The sequence below is a fragment of the Protobothrops mucrosquamatus genome, unplaced genomic scaffold, assembly GCF_001527695.2.
Source record: "Protobothrops mucrosquamatus isolate PMUCROS unplaced genomic scaffold, P.Mucros_1.0 scaffold2542, whole genome shotgun sequence".
Lineage (NCBI taxonomy): Eukaryota > Metazoa > Chordata > Lepidosauria > Squamata > Viperidae > Protobothrops > Protobothrops mucrosquamatus.
The window spans coordinates 17,939-34,081 of NW_015388602.1; the positions used below are offsets into that span (position 1 = coordinate 17,939).

Sequence of the window (16,143 nt, forward strand, 5' to 3'; positions counted from 1 at the left end):
TCTAAGAAAGTCAGAAAGGGAGAGAAGCGGGAATAATAATATTATTTATGACATTCTTTATTTGCCGTTTCCTTTTTATTTTTCTTTATCAATAGCATAAAATCATGCTGAAATTTACTTATAAAGTTATTGCTGGTTGGAATCTGAAGAATGCACAGACTTTTAACAGAATAAAACTGTGAAAGAAATAACCCCAAAATAACTGGAGATTAACAGAGAACAACAGATGATTCTTTTGACCCTCTTAATAGCCCTCCCACCTTTTTAGCCTTTTCCACCTCTTTCAAAAACATAAAACATACAAACAGTTATTTAGCACTTTATCTTTAATTAAACTAGTTCAAGAAGAACAAGTTACCCAAAATAACAGAAAGTGTATTTCCTCAAAGATGTCTTAGCACTCCCCCCCCCACTATCTTCTTCCTTCTTTTTTTCAAACACTTCTTCCTCGATTCTGGGAAAGAAAAGAGAAACGCAACTCAAGGGACAGTCCCACAACATCCCTTTGTTTGTCACACAGTGTCTCCCCTGGTGATCATACAAAGTTGGTGGCAATGGCCAACACTTTGGAAAATTCTCTTTTTTTTCTCAACAGAGAAGGTATGGGCGTTTTGATCCGTGTCCCGACTGGGTTCCCACTATCTTCTATGAGAACCACGTTGTTAGAATCAAACCGAGGAGACATGCGAGGTCCGGGAAACTTGCACCCGACAATTAATGCCTTTTTCTTTTCCCCTTTGATAGCCAGAAGAATTTGGTCACCCACTTTGCCCACTCCGTTTTTGGTGTAGACATGGATACATTTTGGAGGCCGGTGATATGGTGTGTTTCCCAAGGCGCTGTTATCAACCACTCGCACACGAGTCAGCTTCTGGATATAGCTGCACACATTGCTGAGGCTGATAAAAGAGAAGAGAGAAGTCTCAATAGATCTCCCGGGAACATTAAGTAAACCAAGGTCACTTCAGGATCCATTTAAAGTACAGGGTTCTCTTTTCTCTCCAACCTTGTGCCCTCCAAATGCTGGCCATAATTTTGGGGAAGACTGGGGGGGGGGGTTGTCATTCAATATAGTTGGAAGGCAACAAGTTGAGAAACTTGCATCAAGGTAATCTCCTTCAGGATAAAAACAATACTATGCCAGAATGTTAAACCAGCAATATAAACAATGAGGGACTGAAAGTAAACATATAAAAAGATGTTAGAGAACATGCTATCACTTTAACAGTGCGTGTGTGTGTGTGTGTGTGTGTGTGTGTGTGTATGCATATATCCACATATGCAGATATGTGGAGAGTGAGAGATGAAGAAAGAAAGCACCCATTCCATTATGAAGGTTGATTCTCACACAGAAACCTAACACTAATTAAATATTTTATTTGGCAAGCTTTCCTGGCTTGTTCTTTGCTACCCCATACTCATCTCCATCTCTGTTTGCTAGCATTAAAGAGTTAAACAGAAGGGATCTGGCCAAAGGAATCAAGTTGCAATCCGACCAACACTTAGCATGCAGTACCCCCACTTCAAAGCAATGGGACTTTACTTCTAAATAGACAATATACTTAATATATAGTCAGCATAGCTCTGTACTTTTACAATGAGAGAAAAGGCAAACTGTGAGAGTCACTGACTCATTTTTACAGTACTTGCACCCATAATTAAAAAGTGATACACATATTTTTTGAGTTTAAACAAATGAGTTCAGGGTTCTGTCTCTTAAAATCGATTTATGTATGGTGCGCTTCCTTTATAAAGTAGATCACTTGATTATTATTATTTTTTTAGAAAAACTCTATAGTTATGCAAGACACACATTTTAATCCTAACAGACTTTAGAATAACTACTTCTAACTACTAACAGTAGTACTAATAACTACTGTTTTAAATATATTCGTATTCTCTTTTTTTCTCATGGAGTGATTTCTATGTGAGGAATCTTTAATGCAGCTCTGTGCATGAAGGGCGGCTCTTTGGATTCAAAGGGCGACAGCTATTTCCAAGCACAAGGGCACCAGTCAGCCACTCCTCAAAGCAAAGCAGCTAAGTCTTTTCTCTGAGATGCTGTGGCCGCTTTCTATTACTGCAGTGTGATCCCATAAAAAAAGGCACTTGGTTTCAGGAGTTAGCAGCAGCTGCTCTGTGGGTGCGTCTTTTTCCAAGGTACTGCACAGCTCCATTGATTTTATGTCTCAGGATGTTTCATTGTGGCTGTATACTACAGGTAGTCCTTGACAGTAAAGCCCAGAATTTCCATTGCTAAGCAAGACAGTTGCTAAGTGAACTTGCGCCATTTTATTTTCCACTGTTAAGTGAGTCACTGCAGTCATTAAGTTAGAAACACGGTTGTTAAGTGAATCTGGCTTCCCCTTTGACTTTGCTTGTCAAAAGTGTGTTGTTCATCAGGATCCCAGAACACTGCAACCATCATAAATACATACCAGTTGCTAAGCATCCAAATTTTGATCACATGACCGTAGGGGATGCTGCAACGGTTGTAAGTGTGAAAACTGGTCATAAGTCACTTTTTTCAGTGCCATTGTAAATTAAAAGGTCACTAAACAAATGGTTTTAAGTTGAAGACTATCTGTACTGAAAAATAATGCAAAACTAAACTTCCAAGAAAGCTGGTCCATCATTATGTGTCTTCAGCTACACTTCCAAGATTCCCTGGAAGTCTCAATTTCTGCTGCATATCTATAACAAAGATTATTCCCATTGGACTTTTTCAGCCAAGGACCATGTTGGCTAGATACACTAGAAATCACAATCTGGAGAAGCCAGGTTCAGGTCAGTTGGTTATGGCTGGCTTTCCCATCTCATAATGGCATATTCTGTTTTGGTCAGTTTGTTGAGTAAGCCCTAATAGCCTGATTCACACTAAGGTTATACAACATGTTTGACAAACTGTAACTCTTCAATTCACAGTTCAAAATCAAAATCAAACAAAATATATTATAAGTTAGTGTGATGTCAGACCATAAGCAGCGTGGAACCTTCTGGTGTTCTGGATCTGGCTTTGAATATGGAGATGCCAAACAGACATAGTAGCAATAGGAAGCCACACAAAACAGAACCAAACCATTTTATATTTTCACTCTGAAGAATATTCTAGGTGAGTTCTTGGTTTAAAAATATGTTTGCTATGAACTGCATCTTGCAAAATACTGACCTTTGCAGAAGACACTTAAGTGGCTTCAGGGCCTCCGAGGCCATTTCTCCTTTTTAGTTTTCAAGGATCACTCCAAAAGTTGAGGAACAGCCAGCCTTTCTCTCATGGCTTCTCTCACTCCACCAAGTTATTCATTACACAATGGATAAATCACAAATGTCAAGGGTCTTCGTTCCCTCTTGAACATCAAGTATTTTGCAGAAATATTGACTGCATACTTGTAGAGCAGCAACATAATGATAAAAGGGGAAGAGCACATACCTCTACCTATCCAAATCTAATGAGTCTTTTGGAACATAAGGCTTACTGCATCGATCACCGATTAAGTGTGCCTGAAAGCTTCTGCTTTAAGCAAGCTCCTGAATACATAGTGGTTTGACCTATGACCACAACTGAGCCCAAAATTTCTGTTGCTAAGCAAGATAGCTGTTAAGGAAATTTTGCCCCATTTTACGTCCTTCCAGAAGGTTCCATGCTTGCCACAATTGTTAAGTGAGTCACTGCAGTTGTTAACTTAGTAAGACAGCTGTTAAGTGAATCTGGCTTCTCCATTAACTTTGCTTGTCAGAAGGTTGCAAAAGTCGATGACCTTGGGACACTGTAACCGTCATAAATACATGCCAGTTGCCAAGCACCTGAATTTTGATCACATGACCACGGGGATACTTGCAACAGTTGTAACTCTGAAAAACAGTCATTACTCACTTTTTTTCAGTGCCGTTGTAACTTTTGACAGTCAGTACAAATTGTTTTAAGTCGAGGACTACCTGTACAGGGTTAAATCTTCCACATTCTAGTCCCCTCCTACCCACAAAGTGAGCCAATCACTTTCTCTCAATCCAATCTACTTCACAGGATAATGATAAGAATAAAATGAAGGGTCACCACATATAAATTGTCCCAAACACTTTGGAGATAAGACAGGGCATCAATAGAATAAAATAAATACCTGAAATTTCGTTGATTTGTTGCTCTGCTTAACTGGGGAAGAGCCAATCCCAGGTATCGATACAAAGGAACCATCGGGATTCCAATAAGAAGCCTGGGTAAAAAAAGAACAAACAAAAAAAAGGTTAATTTTTATTATAGAGTGAACTCCCAGGGAAAAGCAAATTTTTTCATTCTATTATTCCCTTGAAAGATCTGATACTTGCATCGTACTGTTAAGTCACAACAGCCCCAAACTGTCCCCCAAAAGAAATAAATACAGCAGAATTAATGCAAGGCAGTTACACATAACACAATGGTACTGTACTTGGGGGGGAAAAACACACTGCAGGGCTGCTTTCTTCAAGGGCACAGATCCTCATTGTCAAAATAACCTTCTGCTTTCACAATTGCTGGTTGTTAACTGCTAATTGTGGAGGAGCATAGTCATTTAGCACAGCATTTTCTACTCTGATGGTCTCCAGTGGGTTCTGAAATGCTGGTTTTTACAGCTATAAAAGGAACAAGATTTTTAAAAATTCAAAGAGCTGACAGAGATGCTCATCTCTTTGTTATTTACTACTTTTTCAGAGAGACTAGTGTGAGCATTTAAAAAAAAGAAGTGTGAGTTGCAGAATTTTAAAAGCTTATTTGGTACCAAAACTAAAGGTACGTTTGTTTAACTGCTTTATTTGCAATGGAGTAGTGATATGGGATTTCTAATCAGCAATTTAGAAGCTTAATAAAAAATTTAAAAGTCACCAAATAAAACTCACCCAATGATACTTCTGGAATAGAAATCCATTTTACGAATATAGATGTTTTAAAAATAACACAATTATTCCCATTCTGATTAGCTCCTTTAATGTAGGTCCTGTGAATATACTGTACTAAGTTTATTTTGGCCAATTTAATAACTCAGCTACATTTGCATTACTACCACACTATTTATTTTTTACCCTAAGCACTTATTTTTTATTCTTTATGGAATCTTTATTCTTTTCCTAGCTTCCAAATACAATGTACAATACCTATCAGGAAGATTATCTGTCCAGTTTTTAAGCCACTCCCAAAATACTGATGTCATTTAAGACTAAATTTATGGTATATATGTGTACATATGTGTTGTAAATGCTGGAGTGTCTGGTAGATTCATAAGATATGACAGAATTACAAACATTTTTCAGATGCATAGAGCAAGATCTTCTGGATCAAAATTACCTACTTGAAAGTGTTCTTAGCAATCAAGGTGGTAAATATTTGCTTATTTATTTGCTTTATTTATTTATTTTAGGCAGCTGCTCATCTCACAATTTCACACTGCTAGAACATTTACCTTAAAAAAATGTAAATCAAGTAAATGGGCAGTCTGCTTCACCACTATCTGCATTCCAATAATATACAGGGGTGGAATTTACTCTTTTTCTGTTCAGTGATTAAATCTTTTCCAACTGGAATTCTGGAATACAAAGCTTCATGACAAAATGGTACAAAATAAACCAGACAAGCCTTGTATCAAGAATTTGCAAGACTAAGTAATAGCATTCTCTATAGATCATGTATAATTCATTTTTAAAAACACTGAATTATTACAGTGAAATTGAAAATTATCATTTCCATATTAGAATAATTTTTCTTCTGCTTTGCTTCCTTTTTTGCATGTTTGTATATAAATGCCATATATAAAGTGTATGTTTGGCTTCTGAGGGTTTATTTTCCTACCGGTAATTACAATTAAATCAGATTTTTCTTCTTTTTTGCCCCCTCCCCTATGATAAAGCAGGGTAAAAGCTTTGGATATAATATACAGACGGAACAATGGGAGAATACATGGATGGAAGGATTGAAATTCACACATTATAATTGTAAAGATATTTTTTATGAAAAGATGGAGCAGTGATATTTGTTACTGGAAAAATTGTCTAAAATGGGTAAAGGTACTTTAAATGTAAGTTGGAAATGTGAACAAGAGGGGATCTTTTTATCATGCCTGGTAGAGCTGTAAAAATGCTTTTTAAAAAAGGATTCAAATTAATGCAGATTTTAAAGACCAATATAAAATAGAAACCCGAGGTACTTCTTTTGGGACTGATGGATAAACAGCTGGGGGGGGGGGGGAAACCCTCATGGTATCTTGTTTCTTCAGCAAAATGTTTGTATGCACAAAGGTGGAAAGATCTGACATTACTTACAATGGAAGAATGGAGGGCGAAAGTTGTTGGAGCTGGCTGAGATGGTGAATCTGACAGCTTTGATTAGAGAAAAGACATTAATTTTAACTCCGATTAGAAACCCCTTCTGGACTTTCTGCCTGAAACAGAAAAAAAATGAAATTATGATATATGGATATGATGACTGCCTACCCCTACCCTATACCATTTCAGACAAATGACTGTCCAGTCTCCTTAAAAACCTCCAGTGTTGAAGCATCCACAACTTCTGGAGGCAGGTTGTTCCAGTGATTAATTGTTCTGTCAGGAAATTTCTGAAGCATTTCAGACACCCCAAATTCTGTGTGGTGGGAAACGCCTCTCTATCTAAGACCTATCATATAGTACTTTTCTGCACTTTCCGCTTTGGCTTTCTTTTCCATTCTTTACTTTTTTCTTTTTGTCTATTTTTATGTTATTAGTTCTTGTTAGTTTTCCCCTTTATTTTAAAATCGAACAATTTCCAAAAAAAATATGTAATGGTTTTTAAGAGATGTCAACATGCTTTAAATTGCTGTAAAATAACTTTAAAATACCCAGCAGAGATCCATTATCTGAAATTAACATAGTCTCAGAAATTAGGATTAAAATTTAATCCTAATCCAATTTAGATTTTTCATCCTGTGCCATTTTTTCAAAGACCCTGGATACTTAAGAACCACTTTCAATGCAATTTATAAACAAAAATTACCCGTGCACAAAATTAGGGGTTATTGCTTCCTTTTTTAAATATAAATATTTCTTCTTTTGTCTTTTCATCCCTCAACATGTGATTTGCACCACATGTTGATTTGTACCACATGCTGACTAAGATGAAATGTCGCAGGAAATCACCCGCTGCATATAATATGGTTTATCTATTGAGGCATAGCATATTATGTGGACATAGCAATTCTGTTGGGTTAACCTGGTTTTAAGGTTTAGCATATTGAGTAAATGGATCAAAGGCATTTGGAAGGGGACATGCTTCTTGATTGCAATTTCTTCTGTACTCCTCCAAATGTAAAGTTTTTTCCCAAACTGATAATTTCCAACTGGCTGTTACATGGAGACTCTCCTCTAAAGATTACAGAAAGAATATAAGATAGGCAAGAAAAGGGATATCTGCAATTCTTTGTTATTTATAGAATAATAAACCATTTTATTTCAAGCAGGCCTTGACATTTCATTTTTTTAATCATATCCACTGATCAAAAATAACTGTTACACCAAGAATTAATTTGTATTCTGAGTATAAAGCTGATATGTTGAAAAGTGAGTTTTGACACAAGACCATTCTCATTACTAGTAGCATAGTTGTCATGAATAGAAACATCAAGCACAATTATTTTCTAATGTTAAGCCATAATTGAAGTTACTTTATCTCTTATAATCAACCATTTACATCAGCATAAAGGGAAATCATCTGAACACTCTGACTCAAGAATTGTTATTTTATCTCATTCCCCTTATCTGCTAGGAATTATTTGGGTACAAATCCACTCTGAATTCAAACTAAACTGCACAAAGAACGGAAAGAATGACTTTATCTAAGCATGAGAATACATATTTTTAAAACTGCTTTGGGTTTTCAAACATATGTTTATTCCTCAAGGCAAATTTGGGGAAGCAAAACCTACAGGGAAGATGGAGGGATCAATCCTTTCCTTACCTGCAAAATCCATAAATCATTTAAAACAGGACTGTCACAGCTAGATTGTAAAGTAGGCCAGTTTGGGAGTAAAACTGCAAGATTAGCAAAGACTCAACAAATGTAGACAAAATCTCCTCCAACTGTTAAGCCAGTGTTTCTCAACCTTGACAATTTTAAGGCATATGGACTTCAACTCCCAGAATTCCACAGCCAGCAATGCTGGCTGTGGAATTCTGGGAGTTGAAGTCCACATGCCTTAAAATTGTCAAGGTTGAGAAACACTGTGTTAAGCCTTTCTGCAAGGTCTCCTCACTTCCATATTCATGTTATCTTTGCAAGCATCTGTCAGTTGCTCAGAAAAAAAAACTGTCCCCCAATTATGTCCCAGTTTAGAGTTTGTAAATAACCACACTGAAAATCCTTTTGTTCTGGGGGGACAATCTGCCAACAGAAGCCAATGTTACAATACCACTTTATTAAATATAGTTTTAAAAATCCTCAGTGATTTCATGCAGGCTTCACGCAAGGCAATAGAGCAATTTTTGAAAGCTGGATTCCAACTAACAAAGCCTTAGAGTCCTCCAAATTATGTAGATGAACACAGTGACACCAAGACTAATTTGTATTAGTTTATTCTCCTGCTGAGATCTTTCTAAAAATATTTTTATCTTGACATGAAAAAATAAGAATGTGCAATTACCTTACCTTTTTAAGGTACCAACCGCTCTGGCACCATAATATTTTATGCTTCCTCTCAAACATCTCACAAGAATTTGAAGCACCTCACTTTCCTCAACTGAGGAGTTTCTGAAAGCTTGCACCAAGATTCTCAAAAGCCCATGGATATGAATATGGACTGATATATTACAGCACTTCGTAAACTTGGGTGAATTACCCAACCTTAGGTACAAGTGGGGGTTTGTGGGGGTTTTGGGGGGTTATGACATACAAATCATTACCAAATCCCAACAGGGACATTTAAATAAGAACATTATGATAAGGAGTTTTGGATACTGAAGGAAAAAAGTTTGAGAAGCACTGCTACACCATATAAGTGTCAAGTCACCTAAAGAACACCTTCCCCCAGAATATTTCATAGATCTTTTCTATCCCACTCAAGAGAACGGTTGCCTCCATGAGATTTCTTTCTCACAGATAGGATGACTAAGTTACCTAAACAGTGAACAGATGGAACTGGCCTCACCTGTTCAATCCCTTACAAAGTAAGAGTGTAAGATAATTAATGTTGCCACCACAATTGCCTATGTAGAGGTGTTTCATTGAGAAGTGGAGAACTCACGGGAATTATTGTGTTGTCATTGTGACCTTCCCCATAAAAGACTGTTTGATCAGAGATTTTGGATGATTGTCTGTTAGATGAACTATTTCCAGTCCAAGCTGTTTGGAGGAAGGTCTGATTCTTTTCATACAATTTAAAGCCCACAATGAAAAGGAAATTTAATTTACAAAAGCCATCTACACAAATATTAGATACACTGCTTCAGTTTGTTCTGGGTGTGCTTCCGGTTGTTTCTTGAGAATCATAGAGCAAACCTTTTTTTAACATATTAAGGATACTGGGCAAGACGGATCCTTCCTGTTTCACAATCATTCATAACATTTCACAATGCAAAGGATGAGCTCAGATGTTTTGAAGAATGCATATGTGTTATGTTCTGACCAATGTAACAACTGTTTCTAATTGCTAAAGTCTTATGCATGCTTTTTTGAGAATATAAGAGTGTACAAGAGTTTGCTTTGAAAAACTGATGAGCAAATATTCTGCATTATATCAAAGCAATGAATTATTTTTATGTAGCCAAGTAATGTGTAATTAAACTGAAAATAATGTAAGTTAAAATTCAATTCTCTCCATTAAGTTTCTAGCAGCCTTACCTGAAATATATTATAAATGGAAACAGAACCAGAGTCCCTTAAATTTCTTTGCATCTATTTGCAATCTGGTTGCAAGTTAGTCAATCACACTGACAATGAAAAAATAAAATCAGTACTTGAAACCAACTTTAATTCACTGATTGAATTAAAAGACTGCAAATCTCATTAATCTCGGATGTATTGTAAACAGTGATAAATGCCACAAAAAATTCTGTTTGAAAGTGATGGGGGAAGAGAGTCACACAGTTTTATCCAGACAGGTTAATATCTGAGCCACATCAGAGTTGAGGATGATGATTTTGTAAACGTTAATAGTAACTTTGAGTTTAATTTTGTAACATATACAGTATGTGACAAGATAACACTTAATTTTTTTGTTTTTATCTTCTCTTCTACTGTTTTCATTATGTGCTAGTGAGGGAAAAGAGAAGGGAACTGTTAATTATTTATACACAATTCAAATCATATGAATATATGTATATGAGTGTGTATCTGGATACACACAGAACAATGACAAAGTACAAGGTCCACCATCCAAAGGGGATTCCTTGACATAGAGTTTGACGTGTGAATACAGGCAGTTCTCAACTTACGACCACAATTGAGCCCAAAATTTCTGTTTCTAAGTGAGACATTTATTAAGCGAGTTTTGCCCCATTTTACGACATTTCTCATCATAGTTGTTAAGTAAATCATTGCAGCTATTAAAGTCAGTAAGTCCATTGTTAAATGAATTTGGCTTTCCAATTGACTTTGCTTATCAGAAAGTCACAAAAAGTGACCACATGATCCTGGGATCCTGCAACCATCATAAATATGATTCAGTTGCCAAGCATCTGAATTTTGATCACATGACCATGGCAATACAGTATCGGTCATAAGTGTGAAAAATGATCATAAGTCAGTTTTTTAATGCTCTTAGTCACTAAATCAGTGGTTCTCAACCTGTGGGTCGGGACCCCATTTGGGGTCGATCGACCATTTCATGGGGGTCGCCAAGCAAGGCTGTCCGCCATTTTTTCCCCTTTTCCGGCGGGTGCCTTACCTCCCTTGGGCGGGCCAGCTGGTGGTCGGCCTGCTCCGTCTCTGCCGCTTGCCAGCTATGCCTCGGCTGGCGCAGGGGGCGGAACCACGCATGCGCGACGCTCCCAGGCAGGGAAAGTCCTTGACTTACGACCGGTTGGGTAGTCCTTGACTTACGACCGGTTTAGTCCTCGACTTACGACCGGTTTAGTCCTCGACTTACGACTGGTTTAGTCCTCGACTTACGACCGGTTTAGTCCTTGACTTACGACCGGTTGGGGTCGTGGCATTAAAAAGGTTGAGAACCACTGCACTAAATGAACTGTTGTAAGTCGAAGATTACCTGTATAGCCTCGGATCATATTTCCAAAGAAAATGACCACAAAGAAATAACATAGGCACTTGTTATTAAATCTTCCTGAATAGTCCATATTTGCTTATTGAAGATGTGCACATGTATTAGAGCGCATTGTCTCAGAGGACACAATACACAATCTCTTCTAAGAAGACACCAGTCCCATCTAGCTTCGCTAAGTGCTTTCATAGTTTTAATATGCTACCCACTTATTCAGGGAAACATTTTTAATTGACCAAAAAGCTTATTGACTGAATTTATACAAATGCTTTTGAAACAGCCCTAATTAATAAATCAGGTTGTGTTCTCCACTGAGAATCTTTGATCTAGCAAAACCTAGGAAAGAGTTTTTGTTGATTTTGCTATTTCCTTTCCACTCTTCTAAATCCTCCCCTGGAATACTACACAGAATTAAGAATCACTTAGGGGGGAAAAATCCCTACTGCAGCTGACAAAAGCCTGCACAGGATCAAACAACTAACCATCTTTGAAGAAATATACTTGCATATATCAAATTCCATAGTAGCACTTTGGATTCAATCGGAAGCCAGCTGGGTGGGGAATTCTGGGAGTTGATACACATAGTTGCCAAGTTTGAAGAATACAGCCTTAAATAAAGGGCATCTTTCCTTGAGATTATGCTTCAGCTGTGGAAGGTTGTCCTGAGATCCTGGGATAAGACTCAGCTGCTTTTGATTGGCATATGATGCAATCAAAAGCACAACTGCCTAGACCAGTGTTTCTCAACCTTGACAATTTTAAGGCATGTGGACTTCAACTCCCAGAATTCCACAGCCAGCATTGCTGGCTGTGGAATTCTGGGAGTTGAAGTCCACATGCCTTAAAATTGTCAAGGTTGAGAAACACTGGCCTAGACTATCACACAAACAACTGGAACTTCAGACAGAAACATACATCTTGTATTTATAAATCTAGGACTACACCCTGCAAATGCTGAACAAGTATTCACATGCACAGCAGATAGCACAGCAATGTGGCAAGAGAGATTGTTTCCAGGTCAAAGTGAAGAGCCTCTGCTGGCAGTTCCCTTGGATAACCCTGAAGAAACATTAACTTAAAATTAATCCAAGCTATCAATTTGTTCTGTAACAACAACAACATGCAACCAAATTGCTTCCTCAAATTGCAGAGTGAGAAATTATCTTTCAGACAGACAACTTTTCAAGGCTCTGGCTCATTTTGATCTCTCCTCTAGAAGCACTGAAGGCTTCTGCCAAGCCACAATCTCAGCTTTAGATCCGGGCAGCCAAGACCAAATATTATTTTTAACCTAGAATTGTTTGAGATAAAACAATACATCTGGATCTCAGCAAAGTTTGAAGGATTCTGCAGGGGTGAGGGGAGGCTTGGGTACAAAATGTCCACTGTTATGTAGCTCACAAGGCTTCTGCCACCGAGACAATCACTGCCTCTCTGTTCTATCAGCTCATTGGCTGGGGTTCTCATAACTCCCTTAAGCATGGCACTTAAAGGCCCTCCCCTACCTGCATTTCTCCACAACATCCATTTTCTCTTTGGTCACCTGACATTGCCCTTATATCAAGCCAACTCATGAACAAAGCCATCTTTAGTTGTCCCTGGCTGAACTGATCAAAACAGAGTATTGCTTCCTTATTTCAACATCATCAAATAATAGCCTAAAACACTAATACCCATTTTTTTAGAGGAGAAATCAAGTGAGCAACTGTAAGAGTTACATAGGAACACAGAATCTGCCCCTTGAGGTTTTTTCTTTTTAATTTATTTATTATTTTTTAATTATTAATCTTTTTATTTTATTTTTCATTATTATAGTTCATCGTAAGGTCAGCCTGGTTTTGGCATTTTTAACCACCTATCCTTCCCAAGTTATTATTTTTTTATTTATTAAGTTTTGTCAGACGATAGACTTGAGTTTATCCCAAGCTGTTTAAACTCAGTTACTGATGACTAACCCACTAGCTCCGCTGGAAGTTGGTTCCAAGCTTCCACTACTCTTTCTGTGAATACTTTCTAACACTACTTTTGTGCATCCCTCCTGTCAGTTTGAGGTTATGCCTCCACGTTCTTGATTTTTGCTTAATATTGAAAATATTGCTGTCTAGAACCTTATTCACATCTTTAATATATTTAAAGGTTTCAATCGTGTCCCACGCTTCCCCTTCTATCATCCAAGCTGCATAAATCCAGTTCTTCCAATCTTTCCTGATTTGTCCTGACAGAAGAATATTGTAGCTTCCACTGTAGGCTTTTTAATCCCCATGACCACAATGTCTCCTAGACTCTTTTGTTACCTGCCTCCCATTTCAACTTCTCTCCAAACTTTCCAAAAAGAGAGCTCTCCTCAACTATTTTATTTGGGGAAGAAGGGGGGTAGGTTTGTGCTAGCCCACCTTAACAATATTTGGAAATCTATTTCTACTTTATATGTGAAAGCCCCTTCACTGCAGTTGGATATTGAACTCGCTGCCATTGCTTATTCATCCATTCCGTGTTTGTCAGATTTAATTATTGCTATCCCCTGCAAGTAAGAGAGTACTCAAAAACCATTTCAGTTATCTCACTCCCAGACACAAATCATGACAGGATTTGCCTCCCTCCTCTGGGTTCTATTTCTGTCACAGGGCTGTTAATGTGGGAATAAAATTAGGGGAGACCCCATCCCAACTCTGTTGCCTTGAGAGAAAAAGTGAGATATCCACAAAGTAAATCTAAGCACTGAGCCACAACTCTTTGAATCTGTGGACATCACTAAGATTCTAAAATTGTTTTCTACAATGGTACAGGTTAGTCCTCATTTAGCAACCACAATTAGGACCAGCAATTTGTTCATTAAGCAAAGTGGTCGCTAAACCACAACTGTACTTATTTTATTTCAGCTTTCCTTTGCTTTACAAACCTGCAAAGGTCGTTAAAACAAGGATTGATTGTAAAATTACATTTTCATCATTGTTGTAATGGTGGATGATCACAAAATGACAACTACCTGTGTTTTTCATGTTAATTGTAAGCAACAATTAACTGTCAGACTACATTTAATGGATGTCAGAAGCTAGTCAGAGAGTTTCCTACCAATCTTCTGTTTAGAGTTTAAAAAAGAAATATTTAGTTGCTATTAAATTTGATGCCAGCAAACTCTAGTCCATCCTACAGTTTTTGTTTACCTGGACATTTTTCTTATTTCTATTTTCCTTATCCATACCTTTTCATAGCTTCTTATGCATATATCCCCTCTCCCATGAAACATAAAGCTAAATTGCCTTTCCTCCTATCCCAACTTTAAGGAAAGAAAACATGGGTAAATCTCATGCAGTATCTGTTAGAATTTTAAAACTGAAGCATGCAGATGAAATCTTAGCAAGAGTCATTCACATTACCATTACACTTCATACTGAATACATCTGCTGAAGATGATCATGCTTAACATATCCACAAGAATATTGTTATCAAAATTTGATATTCCTGTTTGTTAATTTTGCTATTTTTATGTTACTGTAGCTTTAAGGAAAAAAAGCAGACTCAGGTTCTTTGTCCTTCATGTTTGACCAGCTACTCTTGGCAATCCAAGTATAATTGCCACTTGTTGCCCTATTCTCTTTGTTGCCTCTTTCTGATAAAATCATTGGCCATGGGTGCTTAAACTACAATCTTGGACCAGGAAGGAGGGAAAGTTTCTCATCCATCTTCTTTTGTGAATCTTCTTTTCAAAATGGGTAATAGGTCATCCCAGAGCCAAAACAGGCACTAAATGTGCTTGTTACAGGATCCAGATTAGGCTTGCAACAACTTCAAGCCTGGGAACTGGAACTACATTAAGGTCTTCAAAGAAAAAAAAAGACACCCTCCAGCCAAGGCAGAAAATGTATCGGGATAAAGAGAGAGTTGCCTATGGTCTCCATTTCTCCAAATTCCGGATTTTAAAATAAAGCATTATTACTTTTTGCCCGATCTGCAAATTTCTTCTACACATTTATTTGGGAGAAACCTCCATGAAACCTGGAGGACTTTGTTTTCAGTAAAGGACGGAAATTGCTGTAATTCCGAACACTGACCGAAGGGAGACCCTCAAGCCTGAGCTGGTTTAATACTCCTGAATTTAATGGGCTTAATGCCATCTACGTATGTAATCTTATTTCGAAATTCTGCTGATCCCGGGACTTATTGCTCAGCAAACAAAGACAAGATCCCAGTCTTCTGATCTTTGGAAGGTTTATATTCGAAACCGTAAAGATACTTCCGCACGAGTGATGTCCTATAAAATGCAACAGCCATTATTTGTAAGTAAAGTTACTTAAAATCGCACCAAAAGGCTGCAATTCTACTCAAACTGATCGTCCCGATTTTCCACGCCCGAGTTAGCATTCAAGGTTGCGGTGCAAAGGAGGCCTTCTCGAGATTAAGGCTGCAATGCTAAAATCATTGGCTGGGGCTTAGAAGCGAGCCTCGCACAAACTCGCGGGCTTGCCCGCAAAAGGATCTGTATATACGACCGCCCCGCACGGCCTAACTTCTTTCCCATCAGTAGCATGAAGCCCCGTCCTTAGTTAGTCCAGTCCTCCAGCTCGAAGCCGCAAGGAAAACAGGGAGCCGCTCCCGCCCCGAAACGAGCCCCCCCCCCTCTTTCTCTCCCAACCCCTATCACTCACACGGTCTCCGGGCCAGAGGTTCTCCCGAGCACGCAGGCGCAAAACAGCTTTTTCAGGGAAGGGAGGAAAAAGGCGCACATGCGTAGAAGCCGAGACTCTGTCGCCGGCACCGGGCAAAAGGCCACGCCTCTTCGCTCTCCCCCCTCCCTCCCTCTCTCTCTCTCTCTCTCTCGCTTCTTTTAGCCTCGAAGAAGCTGGAGTAGGGAGCCGCGAGCCAATCCAAGGAGGCGAAAGGCGTCTTTATTTAGGAAAGGGGAACGGAGCCAGAGCCGAGTGCGCTGGAG

The 16,143-nt window shown here is 38.2% G+C and overlaps 1 protein-coding gene across 1 annotated transcript; it reads right to left on the bottom strand.

Moving 5' to 3' along the window:
• Positions 1-66: 66 nt before the first annotated feature.
• MRPL14 (mitochondrial ribosomal protein L14) lies at positions 67-15,899 on the bottom strand. The gene is made up of 4 exons (XM_015825206.2): positions 15,860-15,899; positions 6,289-6,407; positions 4,119-4,211; positions 67-899 (listed from the first exon to the last, which is right to left on the bottom strand). The coding sequence occupies exons 3-4, from the start codon at positions 4,190-4,192 to the stop codon at positions 536-538; spliced, it is 438 nt and encodes a 145-aa protein (XP_015680692.1). The 5' UTR covers positions 4,193-4,211; positions 6,289-6,407; positions 15,860-15,899; the 3' UTR covers positions 67-535.
• Positions 15,900-16,143: the final 244 nt, after the last annotated feature.

Bases quoted from the DNA above. Each gene is read 5' to 3' on its own strand.
- MRPL14 (XM_015825206.2), bottom strand. From the start codon at position 4,192: ATGGTTCCTTTGTATCGATACCTGGGATTGGCTCTTCCCCAGTTAAGC. The intron at 900-4,118 runs GTATTTATTTTA...CTCTTTTATCAG, and splicing joins ACAAATCAACGAAATTTCAG to CCTCAGCAATGTGTGCAGCT.